The 12,160-nt window shown below is 56.8% G+C and overlaps 1 protein-coding gene across 1 annotated transcript in view; it reads left to right on the top strand.

The window, feature by feature from the left end:
- Window positions 1–12,160, top strand: part of c5 (complement component 5) — a 34,185-nt gene continuing 22,025 nt past the window's right edge. The window contains 18 exon segments of the mRNA XM_030104951.1: window positions 1–47; window positions 1,894–2,116; window positions 2,186–2,339; window positions 3,849–3,919; window positions 4,332–4,429; window positions 4,521–4,603; window positions 5,680–5,770; window positions 6,012–6,120; window positions 6,191–6,323; window positions 6,985–7,100; window positions 7,256–7,444; window positions 8,149–8,352; window positions 8,420–8,632; window positions 8,746–8,895; window positions 10,507–10,633; window positions 10,791–10,856; window positions 11,516–11,707; window positions 11,877–11,961. Of these exon segments, the coding sequence (XP_029960811.1) occupies window positions 1–47; window positions 1,894–2,116; window positions 2,186–2,339; window positions 3,849–3,919; window positions 4,332–4,429; window positions 4,521–4,603; window positions 5,680–5,770; window positions 6,012–6,120; window positions 6,191–6,323; window positions 6,985–7,100; window positions 7,256–7,444; window positions 8,149–8,352; window positions 8,420–8,632; window positions 8,746–8,895; window positions 10,507–10,633; window positions 10,791–10,856; window positions 11,516–11,707; window positions 11,877–11,961 (2,351 nt within the window).

A 12,160-nucleotide genomic window follows, 5' to 3' on the forward strand; every position in this document is an offset into this window, starting at 1 on the left:
ATGAGAGTGTGTGTGTTTGTGTTGTGTGTGTTGTGTGTCTGCAGGACGTCGGCCTCTCAGTCCAAATCGTAAGTGACTTTAATTCCTTCATAACGACAAGATAAGCTGAGAGCTGGTTAGTACTGGTCAGTGCTGGTTACTGCTGGTCAGTGCTGGTTACTGCTGGTCAGTGCTGGTTACTGCTAGTTAGTGCTGGTCACTGCTAGTTAGTGCTGGTTACTGCTGGTTACTGCTGGTCAGTGCTGGTTACTCCTAGTTACTGCTGGTTACTGCTGGTCAGTGCTGGGTACTGCTAGTTAGTGCTGGTCACTGCTAGTTAGTGCTGGTTACTGCTGGTTACTGCTGGTCAGTGCTGGTTACTCCTAGTTACTGCTGGTTACTGCTGGTCAGTGCTGGTTACTGCTAGTTAGTGCTGGTCACTGCTAGTTAGTGCTGGTTACTGCTGGTTACTGCTGGTCAGTGCTGGTTACTATTGGTCAGTGCTGGTTACCCCTAGTTAGTGCTGGTTACTGCTGGTCAGTGATGGTTACTGCTAGTTAGTGCTGGTTACTGCTGGTCAGTGCTGGTTACTTCTAGTTAGTGCTGGTTACTGCTGGTTACTGCTTGTCAGTGCTAGTTACTGCTAGTAAGTGCTGGTTATTGCTTGTTACTGCTGGTCAGTGATGGTTACTGCTAGTTAGTGCTGGTCAGTGCTGGTTACTTCTAGTTAGTGCTGGTTACGGCTGGTTACTGCTTGTCAGTGCTAGTTACTGCTAGTTAGTGCTGGTTAGTGCTGGTCAGTGCTGGTTACTGCTAGTTACTGCTGGCTACTGCTGGTTACTGCTAGTTAGTGCTGGTTAGTGCTGACTACTTTTGGTCAGTGCTGGTTACTTCTACTTAGTGCTGGTTACTGCTGGTCAGTGCTGGTTAGTGCTGGCTACTGCTGGTTACTAGGGCTGGGTACCGTTTAACGGTACCTCATTACCGACCGAAAAACTTGGGTATATACCGGTACTGAACCAGAGCCGAGCGTACGGGTCTCAGTGTCGGTTCTTAAAGCGGCAGCGCGTCAATAAACGTGGAAACGATGGTTCAGTTCTTCTCTTTTACTGGAAAACGCTGCGTCCATCGTTGAACATGTGACCACGTCTTCCTGTCTCACTAACAGCAGGCAGAGGGTCTGCAGCCTGCAGCCTGCTTCCTCTGTGGTGTCTGTGTCAAATAAGGCTGAACATGCAAACAGCACACCTAGTGGCAGGAAGTGCAAATGCAGTCATGGCGTCATCTGTGCGCCGTGAAGGCAGGAGCCGAAAACAGTACCGTTCAGGAACCGGTACCGTACGTGAGGTATCGAAAAAGTACTAGTACCCGAAAAATATCTAACGGTACCCAGCCCTAGTGGTTACTGCTGGTTACTGCTGGTCAGTGCTGGTTACTGCTGGTCAGTGCTGGTTAGTTAACAGATGTGTGTTAGTCCCTTTACTGAGGCCTGTTCACACTGTGTTGAAGCAGGGAACCAGCCGCTGTAGCAGCTGCTGGTTGTAGCTCTCTGGTTGTTTCTATTGGTAGCTGTAGCAGCTGGTTTTAGCAGCAGCTATTTGTAGAGGTTCGTTGTAGTTGCTGGTTGTTTTAGCGACGACTGGTTGTAGCTGCTGGTTGTTGTAGCGACGGCTGGTCGTAGTTGCTGGTTGTAGAGTTCCGTTGTAGCGGTCCGTTGTAGCTGCTGGTTGTAGCGTTCCGTCGTAGCGTTCCGTTGTAGCTGCTGGTTGTAGCGTTCCGTCGTAGCGTTCCGTTGTAGCAGTCCGTTGCATCTGCGGGGCTCAGTGTGTGTCTTGCTGTTCTTCCTGCTCCTGCGGGTCTCCCGGTGTCTCCTGGATCTGGTTGTGTCTGGACGTTGTAGTCGGGTGAAGCCAGAGACCCAGAACCGTCCCGCTGTTCCAGGTTCTTGGTCACAGCGCCGCTCTCGCTGCGTCTGGACGCCGTGGAAACGGTCCTGCTGCAGCTGTTCGGGGTCACCGACGAAGTGACGGTCCACGTCTTCCTGAAGACCTCCATGGCTCCGGACCACGTGGTTCTGGCCCGGGAGGCCGTCACCCTCAACGCCCAGAACCGGCACCAAGGCGTGGCCAGAGTCCGGGTGAGACGGACGTCCCGGGTCCCGGCCGGTCCGGAGGGGGCGGAGACCTGAGACTGTCCGTCCCCGCAGGTCTTCCCTCAGCAGCTGGACCGCGGCCAGACCCACCTGGTTCTCCACGTCCAGTCGGCGGACTTCAACCGACACCTGTCCGTCCCCGTCAGTCGCTCCAACGGCTTCCTGGTCGTCCAGACGGACAAACCGCTCTACACCCCGCGCCAGAGCGGTGAGACGCCCGTCTCCACGGAGACGCCTCGGCTCCACATTCACCTCAGAACACTGAAAATGAGACGGTGGAACCCCGAGCTTCAGGAGAACACGGAGAACAACACACTCACATCAACACTGTCAGAGAATCTGGACTGGAACCGGGTCCAGGAGAATCTGGACTGGAACCGGGTCCAGGAGAATAGAGACTGGAACCGGGTCAGGGAGAATCTGGACTGGAACCGGGTCCAGGAGAATCTGGACTGGAACCGGGTCCAGGAGAATAGAGACTGGAACCGGGTCCAGGAGAATCTGGACTGGAACCGGGTCCAGGAGAATAGGGACTGGACCAGGTCCAGGAGAATAGGGACTGGAACCGGGTCCAGGAGAATAGGGACTGGAACCAGGTCCAGGAGAATAGGGACTGGACCAGGTCCAGGAGAATAGGGACTGCAACCGGGTCCAGGAGAATAGAGACTGGAACCGGGTCCAGGAGAATAGGGACTGGACCAGGTCCAGGAGAATAGGGACTGGACCAGGTCCAGGAGAATAGGGACTGCAACCGGGTCCAGGAGAATAGGGACTGGACCAGGTCCAGGAGAATAGGGACTGGAACCGGGTCCAGGAGAATCTGGACTGGAACCGGGTCCAGGAGAACAGGGACTGGAACCGGGTCCAGGAGAATAGGGACTGGAACCGGGTCCAGGAGAATAGGGACTGGAACCGGGTCCAGGAGAATAGGGACTGGAACCGGGTCCAGGAGAATAGCGACTGGACCAGGTCCAGGAGAATAGCGACTGGAACCGGGTCCAGGAGAATAAGGACTGGACCCGGGTCCAGGAGAATAGGGACTGGAACCGGGTCCCGGAGAATAGGGACTGGAACCGGGTCCAGGAGAATAGGGACTGGAACCGGGTCCGGGAGAATAGGGACTGGAACCGGGTCCGGGAGAATAGGGACTGGAACCGGGTCCCGGAGAATAGGGACTGGAACCGGGTCCAGGAGAATAGGGACTGGAACCGGGTCCAGGAGAATAGGGACTGGACCAGGTCCAGGAGAACAGGGACTGGACCAGGTCCAGGAGAATAGGGACTGGACCAGGTCCAGGAGAATAGGGACTGGACCAGGTCCAGGAGAACAGGGACTGGACCAGGTCCAGGAGAATAGGGACTGGACCAGGTCCAGGAGAACAGGGACTGGACCAGGTCCAGGAGAACAGGGACTGGACCAGGTCCAGGAGAACAGGGACTGGACCAGGTCCAGGAGAACAGGGACTGGGATCACTGACAGTTTGGAGGAAAGCAGTTGTTCCTGTTCATGTCCTGAGCCGAGGACTCACCCCTCCTCCCTCCATCACTCGTCCTCCTTGTCCTCCTCCTTGTCCTCGTCCTTGTCCTCCTCCTTGTCCTCCTCCTTGTCCTCCTCCTTGTCCTCGTCCTTGTCCTCCTCCTTGTCCTCATCCTTGTCCTCCTCCTTGTCCTCGTCCCCGGGTCTCCAGACTGACTGTCCGTCTCTTCCTCTCTTCCAGTCCGGGTTCGGGCCTTGTCCCTGAACCAGGAGCTGAGGCCGGCCAACCGCAGCGTCTTCCTCACCTTCAAGGTCAGTCCACCTGCTGGACCGGGGACTGGGGGGACCAGGGGGACCGGCGGGGACCGGCAGGGACCGGCAGGGACCGGCGGGGACTGTGGGGTACCAGCAGAGTCTCTGGCCTCCGTTGGTGGTCTGTCTCCTCCGTCAGTGGTCTCTGTCCTCTGTCAGTGGTCTCTGTCCTCTGTCAGTGGTCTCTATTGGTCTCTGTCCTCTGTTGGTGGTCTCTGGTGGTCTCTGGTGGTCTCTGTCCTCTGTTGGTGGTCTCTGGTGGTCTCTGGTGGTCTCTGTCCTCTGTTGGTGGTCTCTGGTGGTCTCTGTCCTCTGTTGGTGGTCTCTGGTGGTCTCTGTCCTCTGTCGGTGGTGTCTTGATGTGTCCAGTGTCAACGGGTCTTGAGATCCTTGTGGTTCTGTGTCCCTCCAGGACCCGGACCACGTCACGGTGGACACGGCAGAGATGCTGGACATCAACAATGGAATCCCGTCCCTGCAGAACCCCTTCAGGATCCCCGTCAAGCCCAAGTGAGCCAGACTCAGGGGACGGTCCCCGGACAGGGTCCCCGGACAGGGTCCCCGGACAGGGTCCCCGGTGTGATTCCTACTTGTGTTCCAGGCTGGGGGTCTGGTCCATCGAGGCCTCGTTCTCCCAGGACTTCACCACAACCGCAAGAACCACCTTCGAAGTCAAAGAATACGGTACTTCAGGACGAGGTTCTCCTGAGAACCCAGACGGAACGTCCTGCAGGCGTCCTTCACCAACAACACCAAGAAAATAAACAGAGTCCAGGTTCTAGGACAGAACCCTGTGGAACTCCATGTCTAAATTTAGCACGAGCCGAGTGGAACCGAGTGGAACCGAGTGGAACCGCGTGGAACCGGCAGACTAACATGATCCAGACCAGTTTCAGGCAGAACTCCTAATCCAGATCATCTGTTCCAGTCTCTGGAGCAGCAGGTCCTGTCCAAAAAGATCTAACAGGACCAGGACAGGGACCAGGATGGGGACCAGGACGGGGACCAGCACAGAGACCAGGACGGGGACCAGCACGGGGACCAGGACGGGGACCAGCACACGGACCAGCACAGGCACCAGCACAGGGACCAGGACGTGGACCAGCACAGGGACCAGGACGGGGACCAGGACAGGGACCAGGACAGGGACCAGGACGGGGACCAGGACAGGGACCAGGACGTGGACCAGCACAGGGACCAGGACGTGGACCAGCACAGGGACCAGGACGGGGACCAGGACAGGGACCAGGACAGGGACCAGGACGGGGACCAGGACAGGGACCAGCACAGGGACCAGGACAGGGACCAGGACAGGGACCAGGACGGGGACCAGGACAGGGACCAGGACGTGGACCAGCACAGGGACCAGGACGTGGACCAGCACAGGGACCAGGACGGGGACCAGGACAGGGACCAGGACAGGGACCAGGACGGGGACCAGGACAGGGACCAGCACAGGGACCAGCACAGGGACCAGCACAGGGACCAGGACAGGGACCAGGACGGGGACCAGGACAGGGACCAGCACAGGGACCAGCACAGGGACCAGCACAGGGACCAGGACGGGGACCAGTCCTGTGTCTGAGATGATCATGGGGAACACTGAGCAGAGTGGTGTCAGTTCTGCTCTGGTTCCGTTCTGGTTCTGCTCTGGTTCCGTTCTGGTTCTGTTGTGGTTCCGTTCTGGTTCTGTTGTGGCTCTGTTGTGGTTCTGTGTGAGACTGACCTGGGGACAGACTGACCTGTCTTGGTGTCCTCAGTTCTTCCCAGCGTGTCCATCAGGGTGGAGCCAGAGTCCAGCTACATCAGCTCCGCCCACTTCACCGGCTTCAGGTTCAAGGTGTCGGCGCGGTGAGAGACCGCCGTCCCTCTGTCCCTCCGTCCCTCTGTCCCTGCGTCTATCCGTCCCTCTGTCCATCCGTCTTTTCGTCCATCCTTCCGTCCCTCCATCCCTCCGTCCGTCCCTCCGTCTGTCTGTCCCTTCGTCCATCCAATCCCTCCGTCCATCCCTCCATCCATCCCTCCGTCCATCCCTCTGTCCCTCCGTCCGTCCCCCCGTCCGGCTGACGTCCCGGGGTCCCTGTCCCGTCAGCTACGTGCACGGCGCCCCGGTGGCGGACGCCGAGGTCTTCCTGCGCTACGGCTACGTCAGCGGGCGGAGTCCTCCGGTCATCGTCCCCAACTCCGTCAGCAGACGGCGGGTGAGGCGGCGCCGCCTCCGCCCGGCGGGTCGGGTGTAGCCGTCCCTCTGACTGCGGGTCTCTGCCGCAGCTGTCCTCTGACGGGGACGTGCACGTGACCCTGAACGTGCACGAGGTCTTCTCCAAACTGGACGGAATGACGGAGCTCAGCAGCCTGGAGGGGAAGTTCCTGTACGTGGCTGTGCTGCTGGAGGAGAGCACAGGTCGGCCCAAACACCCCAAACGCCTGACATACACCCGAAATACACCTGACACACACCTGAAACAACAGAAACACACACCTGAAACAACAGAAACACACCCGAAATACACCTGACACACACCTGAAACAATAGAAACACACACCTGAAACAACAGAAACACACCCGAAATACACCTGACACACACCTGAAACAATAGAAACACACCCCAAATGCCTGAAACACACCCGAAATACACCTGACACACACCTGAAACAATAGAAACACACCCCAAACGCCTGAAACACACCCGAAATAAAGCTGAAACACACCTGAAACAGCCGAAACACACCCAATACCCCCCAAACGCTTGTAACACAGCCGAAACACACATGGAACACACCTGAAACGCCTGTGAAACACCCGAAATACACCCAAAATGCCTGAAACACACCTGAAACGCCTGAAAGAACCAAAACACACCTGAAACAAACCCGAAATACAACTGTAAAACACCCCAAACACACCCAAATGCCTGAAACACCCCAAACGCCTGTAACACAGCCGGAACACACCTGAAACAACCGAAACAACCAAAACGCACCTGAAACACACCTGTAAAACACCCAAAACACACCCGAGCCGCCCCTCCAGCCCTCTGAGGTTCTCCGGTGTTCTCCGTCAGGCGGCGTCTCGCAGGAGGCGGAGTTCGCCGCCGTCCGGTTCCTCCGGTCCCCGTACCGCCTCAGCCTGGTCTCCACGCCGCCCTTCATCAAGCCCGGCCTGCCCTACCACGTCCAGGTCAGCACCCCGAGACCCGGGACCAGCTGGACCCCCCAGACCCGGGACCAGCTGCTGACCCTGCTCATCAGACTGTTTACTGCTGTTGTTTACTGCTGTTGTTTACTGCTGTTGTTTACTGCTGTTGTTTACTGCTGTTGTTTACTTGATTGTAGGTGTTGGTCAAGGACCACCTGGACAACCCGGTGAGCCAGGTCCCGGTGCGCCTGGTGCGCAGTCAGCTGACCCGGCAGGGGCGGGGCCAGGAGGACATGCCCTGTCCCGACAGCTCCACCAGCCAATCAGACGGCCTCGCCGTCTTCATCTGCAACACGCCCGCCGACGGAGTCAAGGCGGAGCTGGAGGTAAGGGGGAGGAGCTACAGGCAGGAGGCGGGGCAGTAAAAACAGGTGGACTCTCTCAGGGTCTCGGGTCCCGAAGGCCTGGTTCCCCAGGGCAGTTCTCCAAGGTTCTGAAGGTCTAGAATCTGGTCTAAGCCAGAAGGTCAAACCTTCCTGAAGCTGACCTGATCCAGGACTCTGGCCAGGATCTGATCCAGAGCTCTGACCAGGATCTGATCCAGAGCTCTGGCCAGGATCTGATCCAGAGCTCTGACCAGGATCTGATCCAGAGCTCTGACCAGGATCTGATCCAGGACTCTGGCCAGGATCTGATCCAGGACTCTGGCCAGGATCTGATCCAGAACTCTGGCCAGGATCTGATCCAGGACTCTGGCCAGGATCTGGCCTCAGGTCCCTATAAGATGACAAAGAATTCAATTCCATGACTGATCCAGTCCAGAGTTCTGCTAGAACCGGTTCTCCAGGACCAGGGAGGTTCTAGAAGGGTCTGCAAGGAGAACAGGACCCGCAGCTCCCTCCATGGTTTACTGTGGTCCTGCAGCGCCCCCTGTGGGCCTGTCGGCTGCAAGACAATGACTCAGTCCGCATGGTTCTCACTGGAGCTCCAGACAGAACCTGAGCCGCTCCGGGACCGGATCAGAGCCTCCAGCTGGAAACCAGCAGTCTTCCTGGACTCCCGTCTTCACGGTGTCTTGTGGTTGTTTCAGTTCCAGACGGCTGACTCCGCCCTCCCGGCGGCGGGCCAGGCCCGCCTCCTCCTGGAGGCGGCGGCCTATCACTCTCCAAACCGCCGCTACCTGTACATCGACTCGCCGCTGCCCGGCGCCGGCCTGCAGGTGGGCCGCTTCGCCAACATCAAGGTGTACTCGGCCACGCCCTCCTACCTGCACGTCCCGGCGCTCAGCTTCCTGGTGAGGACACGCCGCGGCGCGCCCCCTCGCCGCCCGTTCCCACGGTAACCGGCCGTCCCGCCCTCAGGTGCTGTCCAGAGGGAAGGTGGTGGACTTCGGCAGCCTGAGAGTCGCGTCACACGCCGACAACAAGCACAACCTCAACTTCCGGGTGACGGAGGCCATGGCGCCGTCCGTCCGCCTGCTGGTGTACTACGTCCTGCAGGGAGAGGGCGCCACCGAGCTGGTGGCCGACTCCGTCTGGCTGGACGTCAAGGACAGCTGCGTCAGCGGACTGCAGGTGGACGAGACAACGAGACAACACCGTCAACACCGCCCCGGATGGCAGGTCACGCTTCAATAACCTGTGTGTGTGTGTGTGTGTGTGTGTGTGTGTGTGTGTGTGTGTGTCAGACTGACGTGTCCCTCCACAGTCGCAGCTACAAACCCAAACAAAGCCTCCAGATGGACATCAGGACCAATCAGGACGGGCTGGTCGCCCTGTCGGCTGTAGACGCCGCCCTCTTCACACTGACGCCCAATCACAGGGACCCCGTTGCCACGGTAACGGCCTCAGCCATCCGGTGTATCTGTGCTTGTATTGTTCTCCTGATCCTGCTGGACCTGCTGGTTCCACTGTGTTCTCGTCGTTCTGTGGCTGTGCTTCAGGAACAGTGGAGGAACTCAGACTGGAACCTTCTGGAAATGTTCTCTTCATTCACTGGAGCTTCAGGAGGAAACAGCCGTCCAATCAGATCAGTCCAATCAGATCAGTCCAATCACATCAGTCCAATCACATCAGTCCAATCAGATCAGTCCAATCAGATCAGTCCAATCACATCAGTCCAATCAGATCAGTCCAATCAGATCAGTCCAATCAGATCAGTCCAATCACATCAGTCCAATCAGATCAGTCGTTACTGAAGAAGAACCTTCCAGACACCAGAGGGCTTCACAGCGTTTCAACAGAAGAAACATTTCAGAACAAACCCGTCGCTCCAAACACAACATCCACACACATAAACACACCAGAACACACACTAACACACACTAACACACACTAACACACACTAACACACCAGAACACACACTAACACACACTAACACACACTAACACACACTAACACACACTAACACACACTCACTCACTCACAGGATTTATACGCCCCCATTGGGGCCCTTCACACCAGCAGGAGTGACAGGACCACTGAGGGCTCCGGAACCCCCCCCCCCCCCCCCCGACAGACTAGGGTCAGTCCACATCAAGGCGGGCCCAGAGGGACCCGGTCCTGAGGTTCTCTGGTCCTGAGGTTCTCTGGTCCTGAGGTTCTCTGGTCCTGGGGTTCTCTGGTCCTGAGGTTCTCTGGGGTTCTCTGGTCCTGAGGTTCTCTGGGGTTCTCTGGTCCTGCTCCACAGGCGGGGCCGTGGGGCTCCGGGTTCTCGGTTCCACTACACCATCTTCTATGAGATGTTTCCTGGAAGGAACCCCGTCACACAGCGGCTGTAGGCACTGACATGGTGGTTTTGGTGTTGTGGTTGTGTTGACGTTGTAGTCGTGGTTGATGCCTGTCATGTGTAACCTCACTCTTGTTAGGTCGTCTGTTGTTTTAATTGCGTGTAAAGTGTTTTTAATCTTTTCGTAAAGTCTGACTGTCCAGAACGGCTGTGGAATACAGCGTGTTGTCATGATGTCATGTTCTGGTCATCACTGACATGGTGGTCACGGTTCACACTGTCGCCGTCGTTGACGGGGTCGTCATGGTAACGGTTGTGGTTGTGATTGAGGTGGTCGTCATGGTAACGTTTCTGGGCGATGTGGTCGTCATGTAACGGCTGTGGGCGATGTGGTGTTTGATGTCATGGTCATCATGGTAACGGTGGTGGTGGTGTTTGGTGTCATGGTAACAGTTTGGCGGTGTTTGATGTGGTGGTCGTCACGGTAAAGGTGTGGTGTTTGATGTGTTGGTCGTCACGGTAACGGTGTGGTGTTTGATGTGGTGGTCGTCACGGTAACGGTGTGGTGTTTGATGTGGTGGTCGTCACGGTAACGGTGTGGTGTTTGATGTGTTGGTCGTCACGGTAACGGTGTGGTGTTTGATGTGGTGGTCGTCACGGTAACGGTGTGGTGTTTGATGTGTTGGTCGTCACGGTAACGCTTGGCGGCTGCTCCGGCAGGTGCGGCGCCACATCGAGCTCAGTGATCTGGGCTGTGGAGGAGGAGGAGGACGAGACGCCGCCGACGTCTTCAGACTGGCTGGACTGACCTTCATCACCAACGCCAACACACAGCCACACACCGACAGTATGAACACACACACACACACACACACACACACACACACATACACACATACACACACAGTTTTCTTGCTCATTTCGTGATGAAAACGGACTATAATAATGTTAAAGATAACTCTGTGTGTGTGTGTGTGTGTGTGTGTGTGTGTGTGTGTGTGTAGGTTCTGTGTGTACTGCACAAGTGCGTCCAAAGAGAGCCCTGACTGTCAAAGACAGACAAAAGAAAGGTTTGTCACATACACACACACACACTTTGAGTCTGTTGTGTTGTGTTGTGTCCTGTGTGTTGTCATGTTATATTGTGTTGTGTTGTGTTGTGTTGTGTCGCATCATGTCATTGTGTCACATCATGTTGTGTTGTGTGCTTTGGTGTCATGTTGTGTGTTGTTGTGTTGTGTTGTGTTGTTGTGTTGTTTTGTGTATCCTCAGCGGACACCTTCGGCCCGATGAAGTCATGCTGTGTTTCATGTTGCGTGTCATGTTGCGTGTCACGTTGTGTTGTGTTGTGTGTCATGTTGTGTGTTCCAGCCCAGTCCTTCGGCCCGGTGAAGTCGTGTTGTGTTGTGTTGTCGTGTTGTGTTTCCCAGCAGAGTCGTTCGGCCCGGCGAAGTCGTGTTGTGTTGTGTTGTGTTGTGTTGTGTTGTGTTGTGTCATGTTGTGTGTCCTCAGGGGACTCCTTCGGCCCGGTGAAGTCGTGTTGTGTTGTGTTGTCGTGTTGTGTGTCCCAGCGGAGTCGTTCAGCCCTGTGAAGTCGTGCTGTGATTCATGTTGTGTTGTTGTGTTGTGTTGTCGTGTTGTGTGTCCCAGCGGAGTCGTTCGGCCCTGTGAAGTCGTGCTGTGATTCATGTTGTGTTGTTGTGTTGTGTTGTCGTGTTGTGTGTCCCAGCGGAGTCGTTCGGCCCGGTGAAGTCGTGCTGTGAACAGGGAATGAGGTTCGTCCCGAAGAGCGTCAGCTGCCTGCAGTTCTCCCTCCAGGCCTACAGGAGGAGCCCCCGCTGCAGGGCCGCCTTCAGGGAGTGCTGCCAGTTCCTTCAGTTGCACCTGGACCAGAACCAGGACCTGGTGCTGGGACGCCACGGTCAGGACACACACACACACACACACACACACACACACACACACACACACAACAGTCGAATCATTCTGTGTCTATCAAGACTGGACTGTCTGTCTCCATCTGTGTGGTTGTGTGGTTGTGTGTGTGTGTGTGTGTGTGTGTGTGTGTGTGTGTGTGTGTGTGTGTGTAGACATGGGAGCAGACTTCGACCTGGCTCCGTCTCTGGTGCGGAGCTACTTCCCAGAGAGCTGGATGTGGGAGGTGCAGCCGGTCAGGTGAGGCAGATCAGACACGGGGGGGGGGGGGGGGGGTGAAGGATTCAGACTTCGGGGGTCCAGATCAGAACGGACCGGAAGGACGTCCGGCACCTGCAGACCGGTCTGCATGGAGGGCTCTGTGGTTCCACGTGGAACGGTTCTGCTGGAACGTGGTTCCGCTCTAATGGACCTCCGTCCGTCTCCGCTCCGTCCCTCT

This window comes from Salarias fasciatus, chromosome 12 (genome assembly GCF_902148845.1).
Source record: "Salarias fasciatus chromosome 12, fSalaFa1.1, whole genome shotgun sequence".
NCBI lineage: Eukaryota > Metazoa > Chordata > Actinopteri > Blenniiformes > Blenniidae > Salarias > Salarias fasciatus.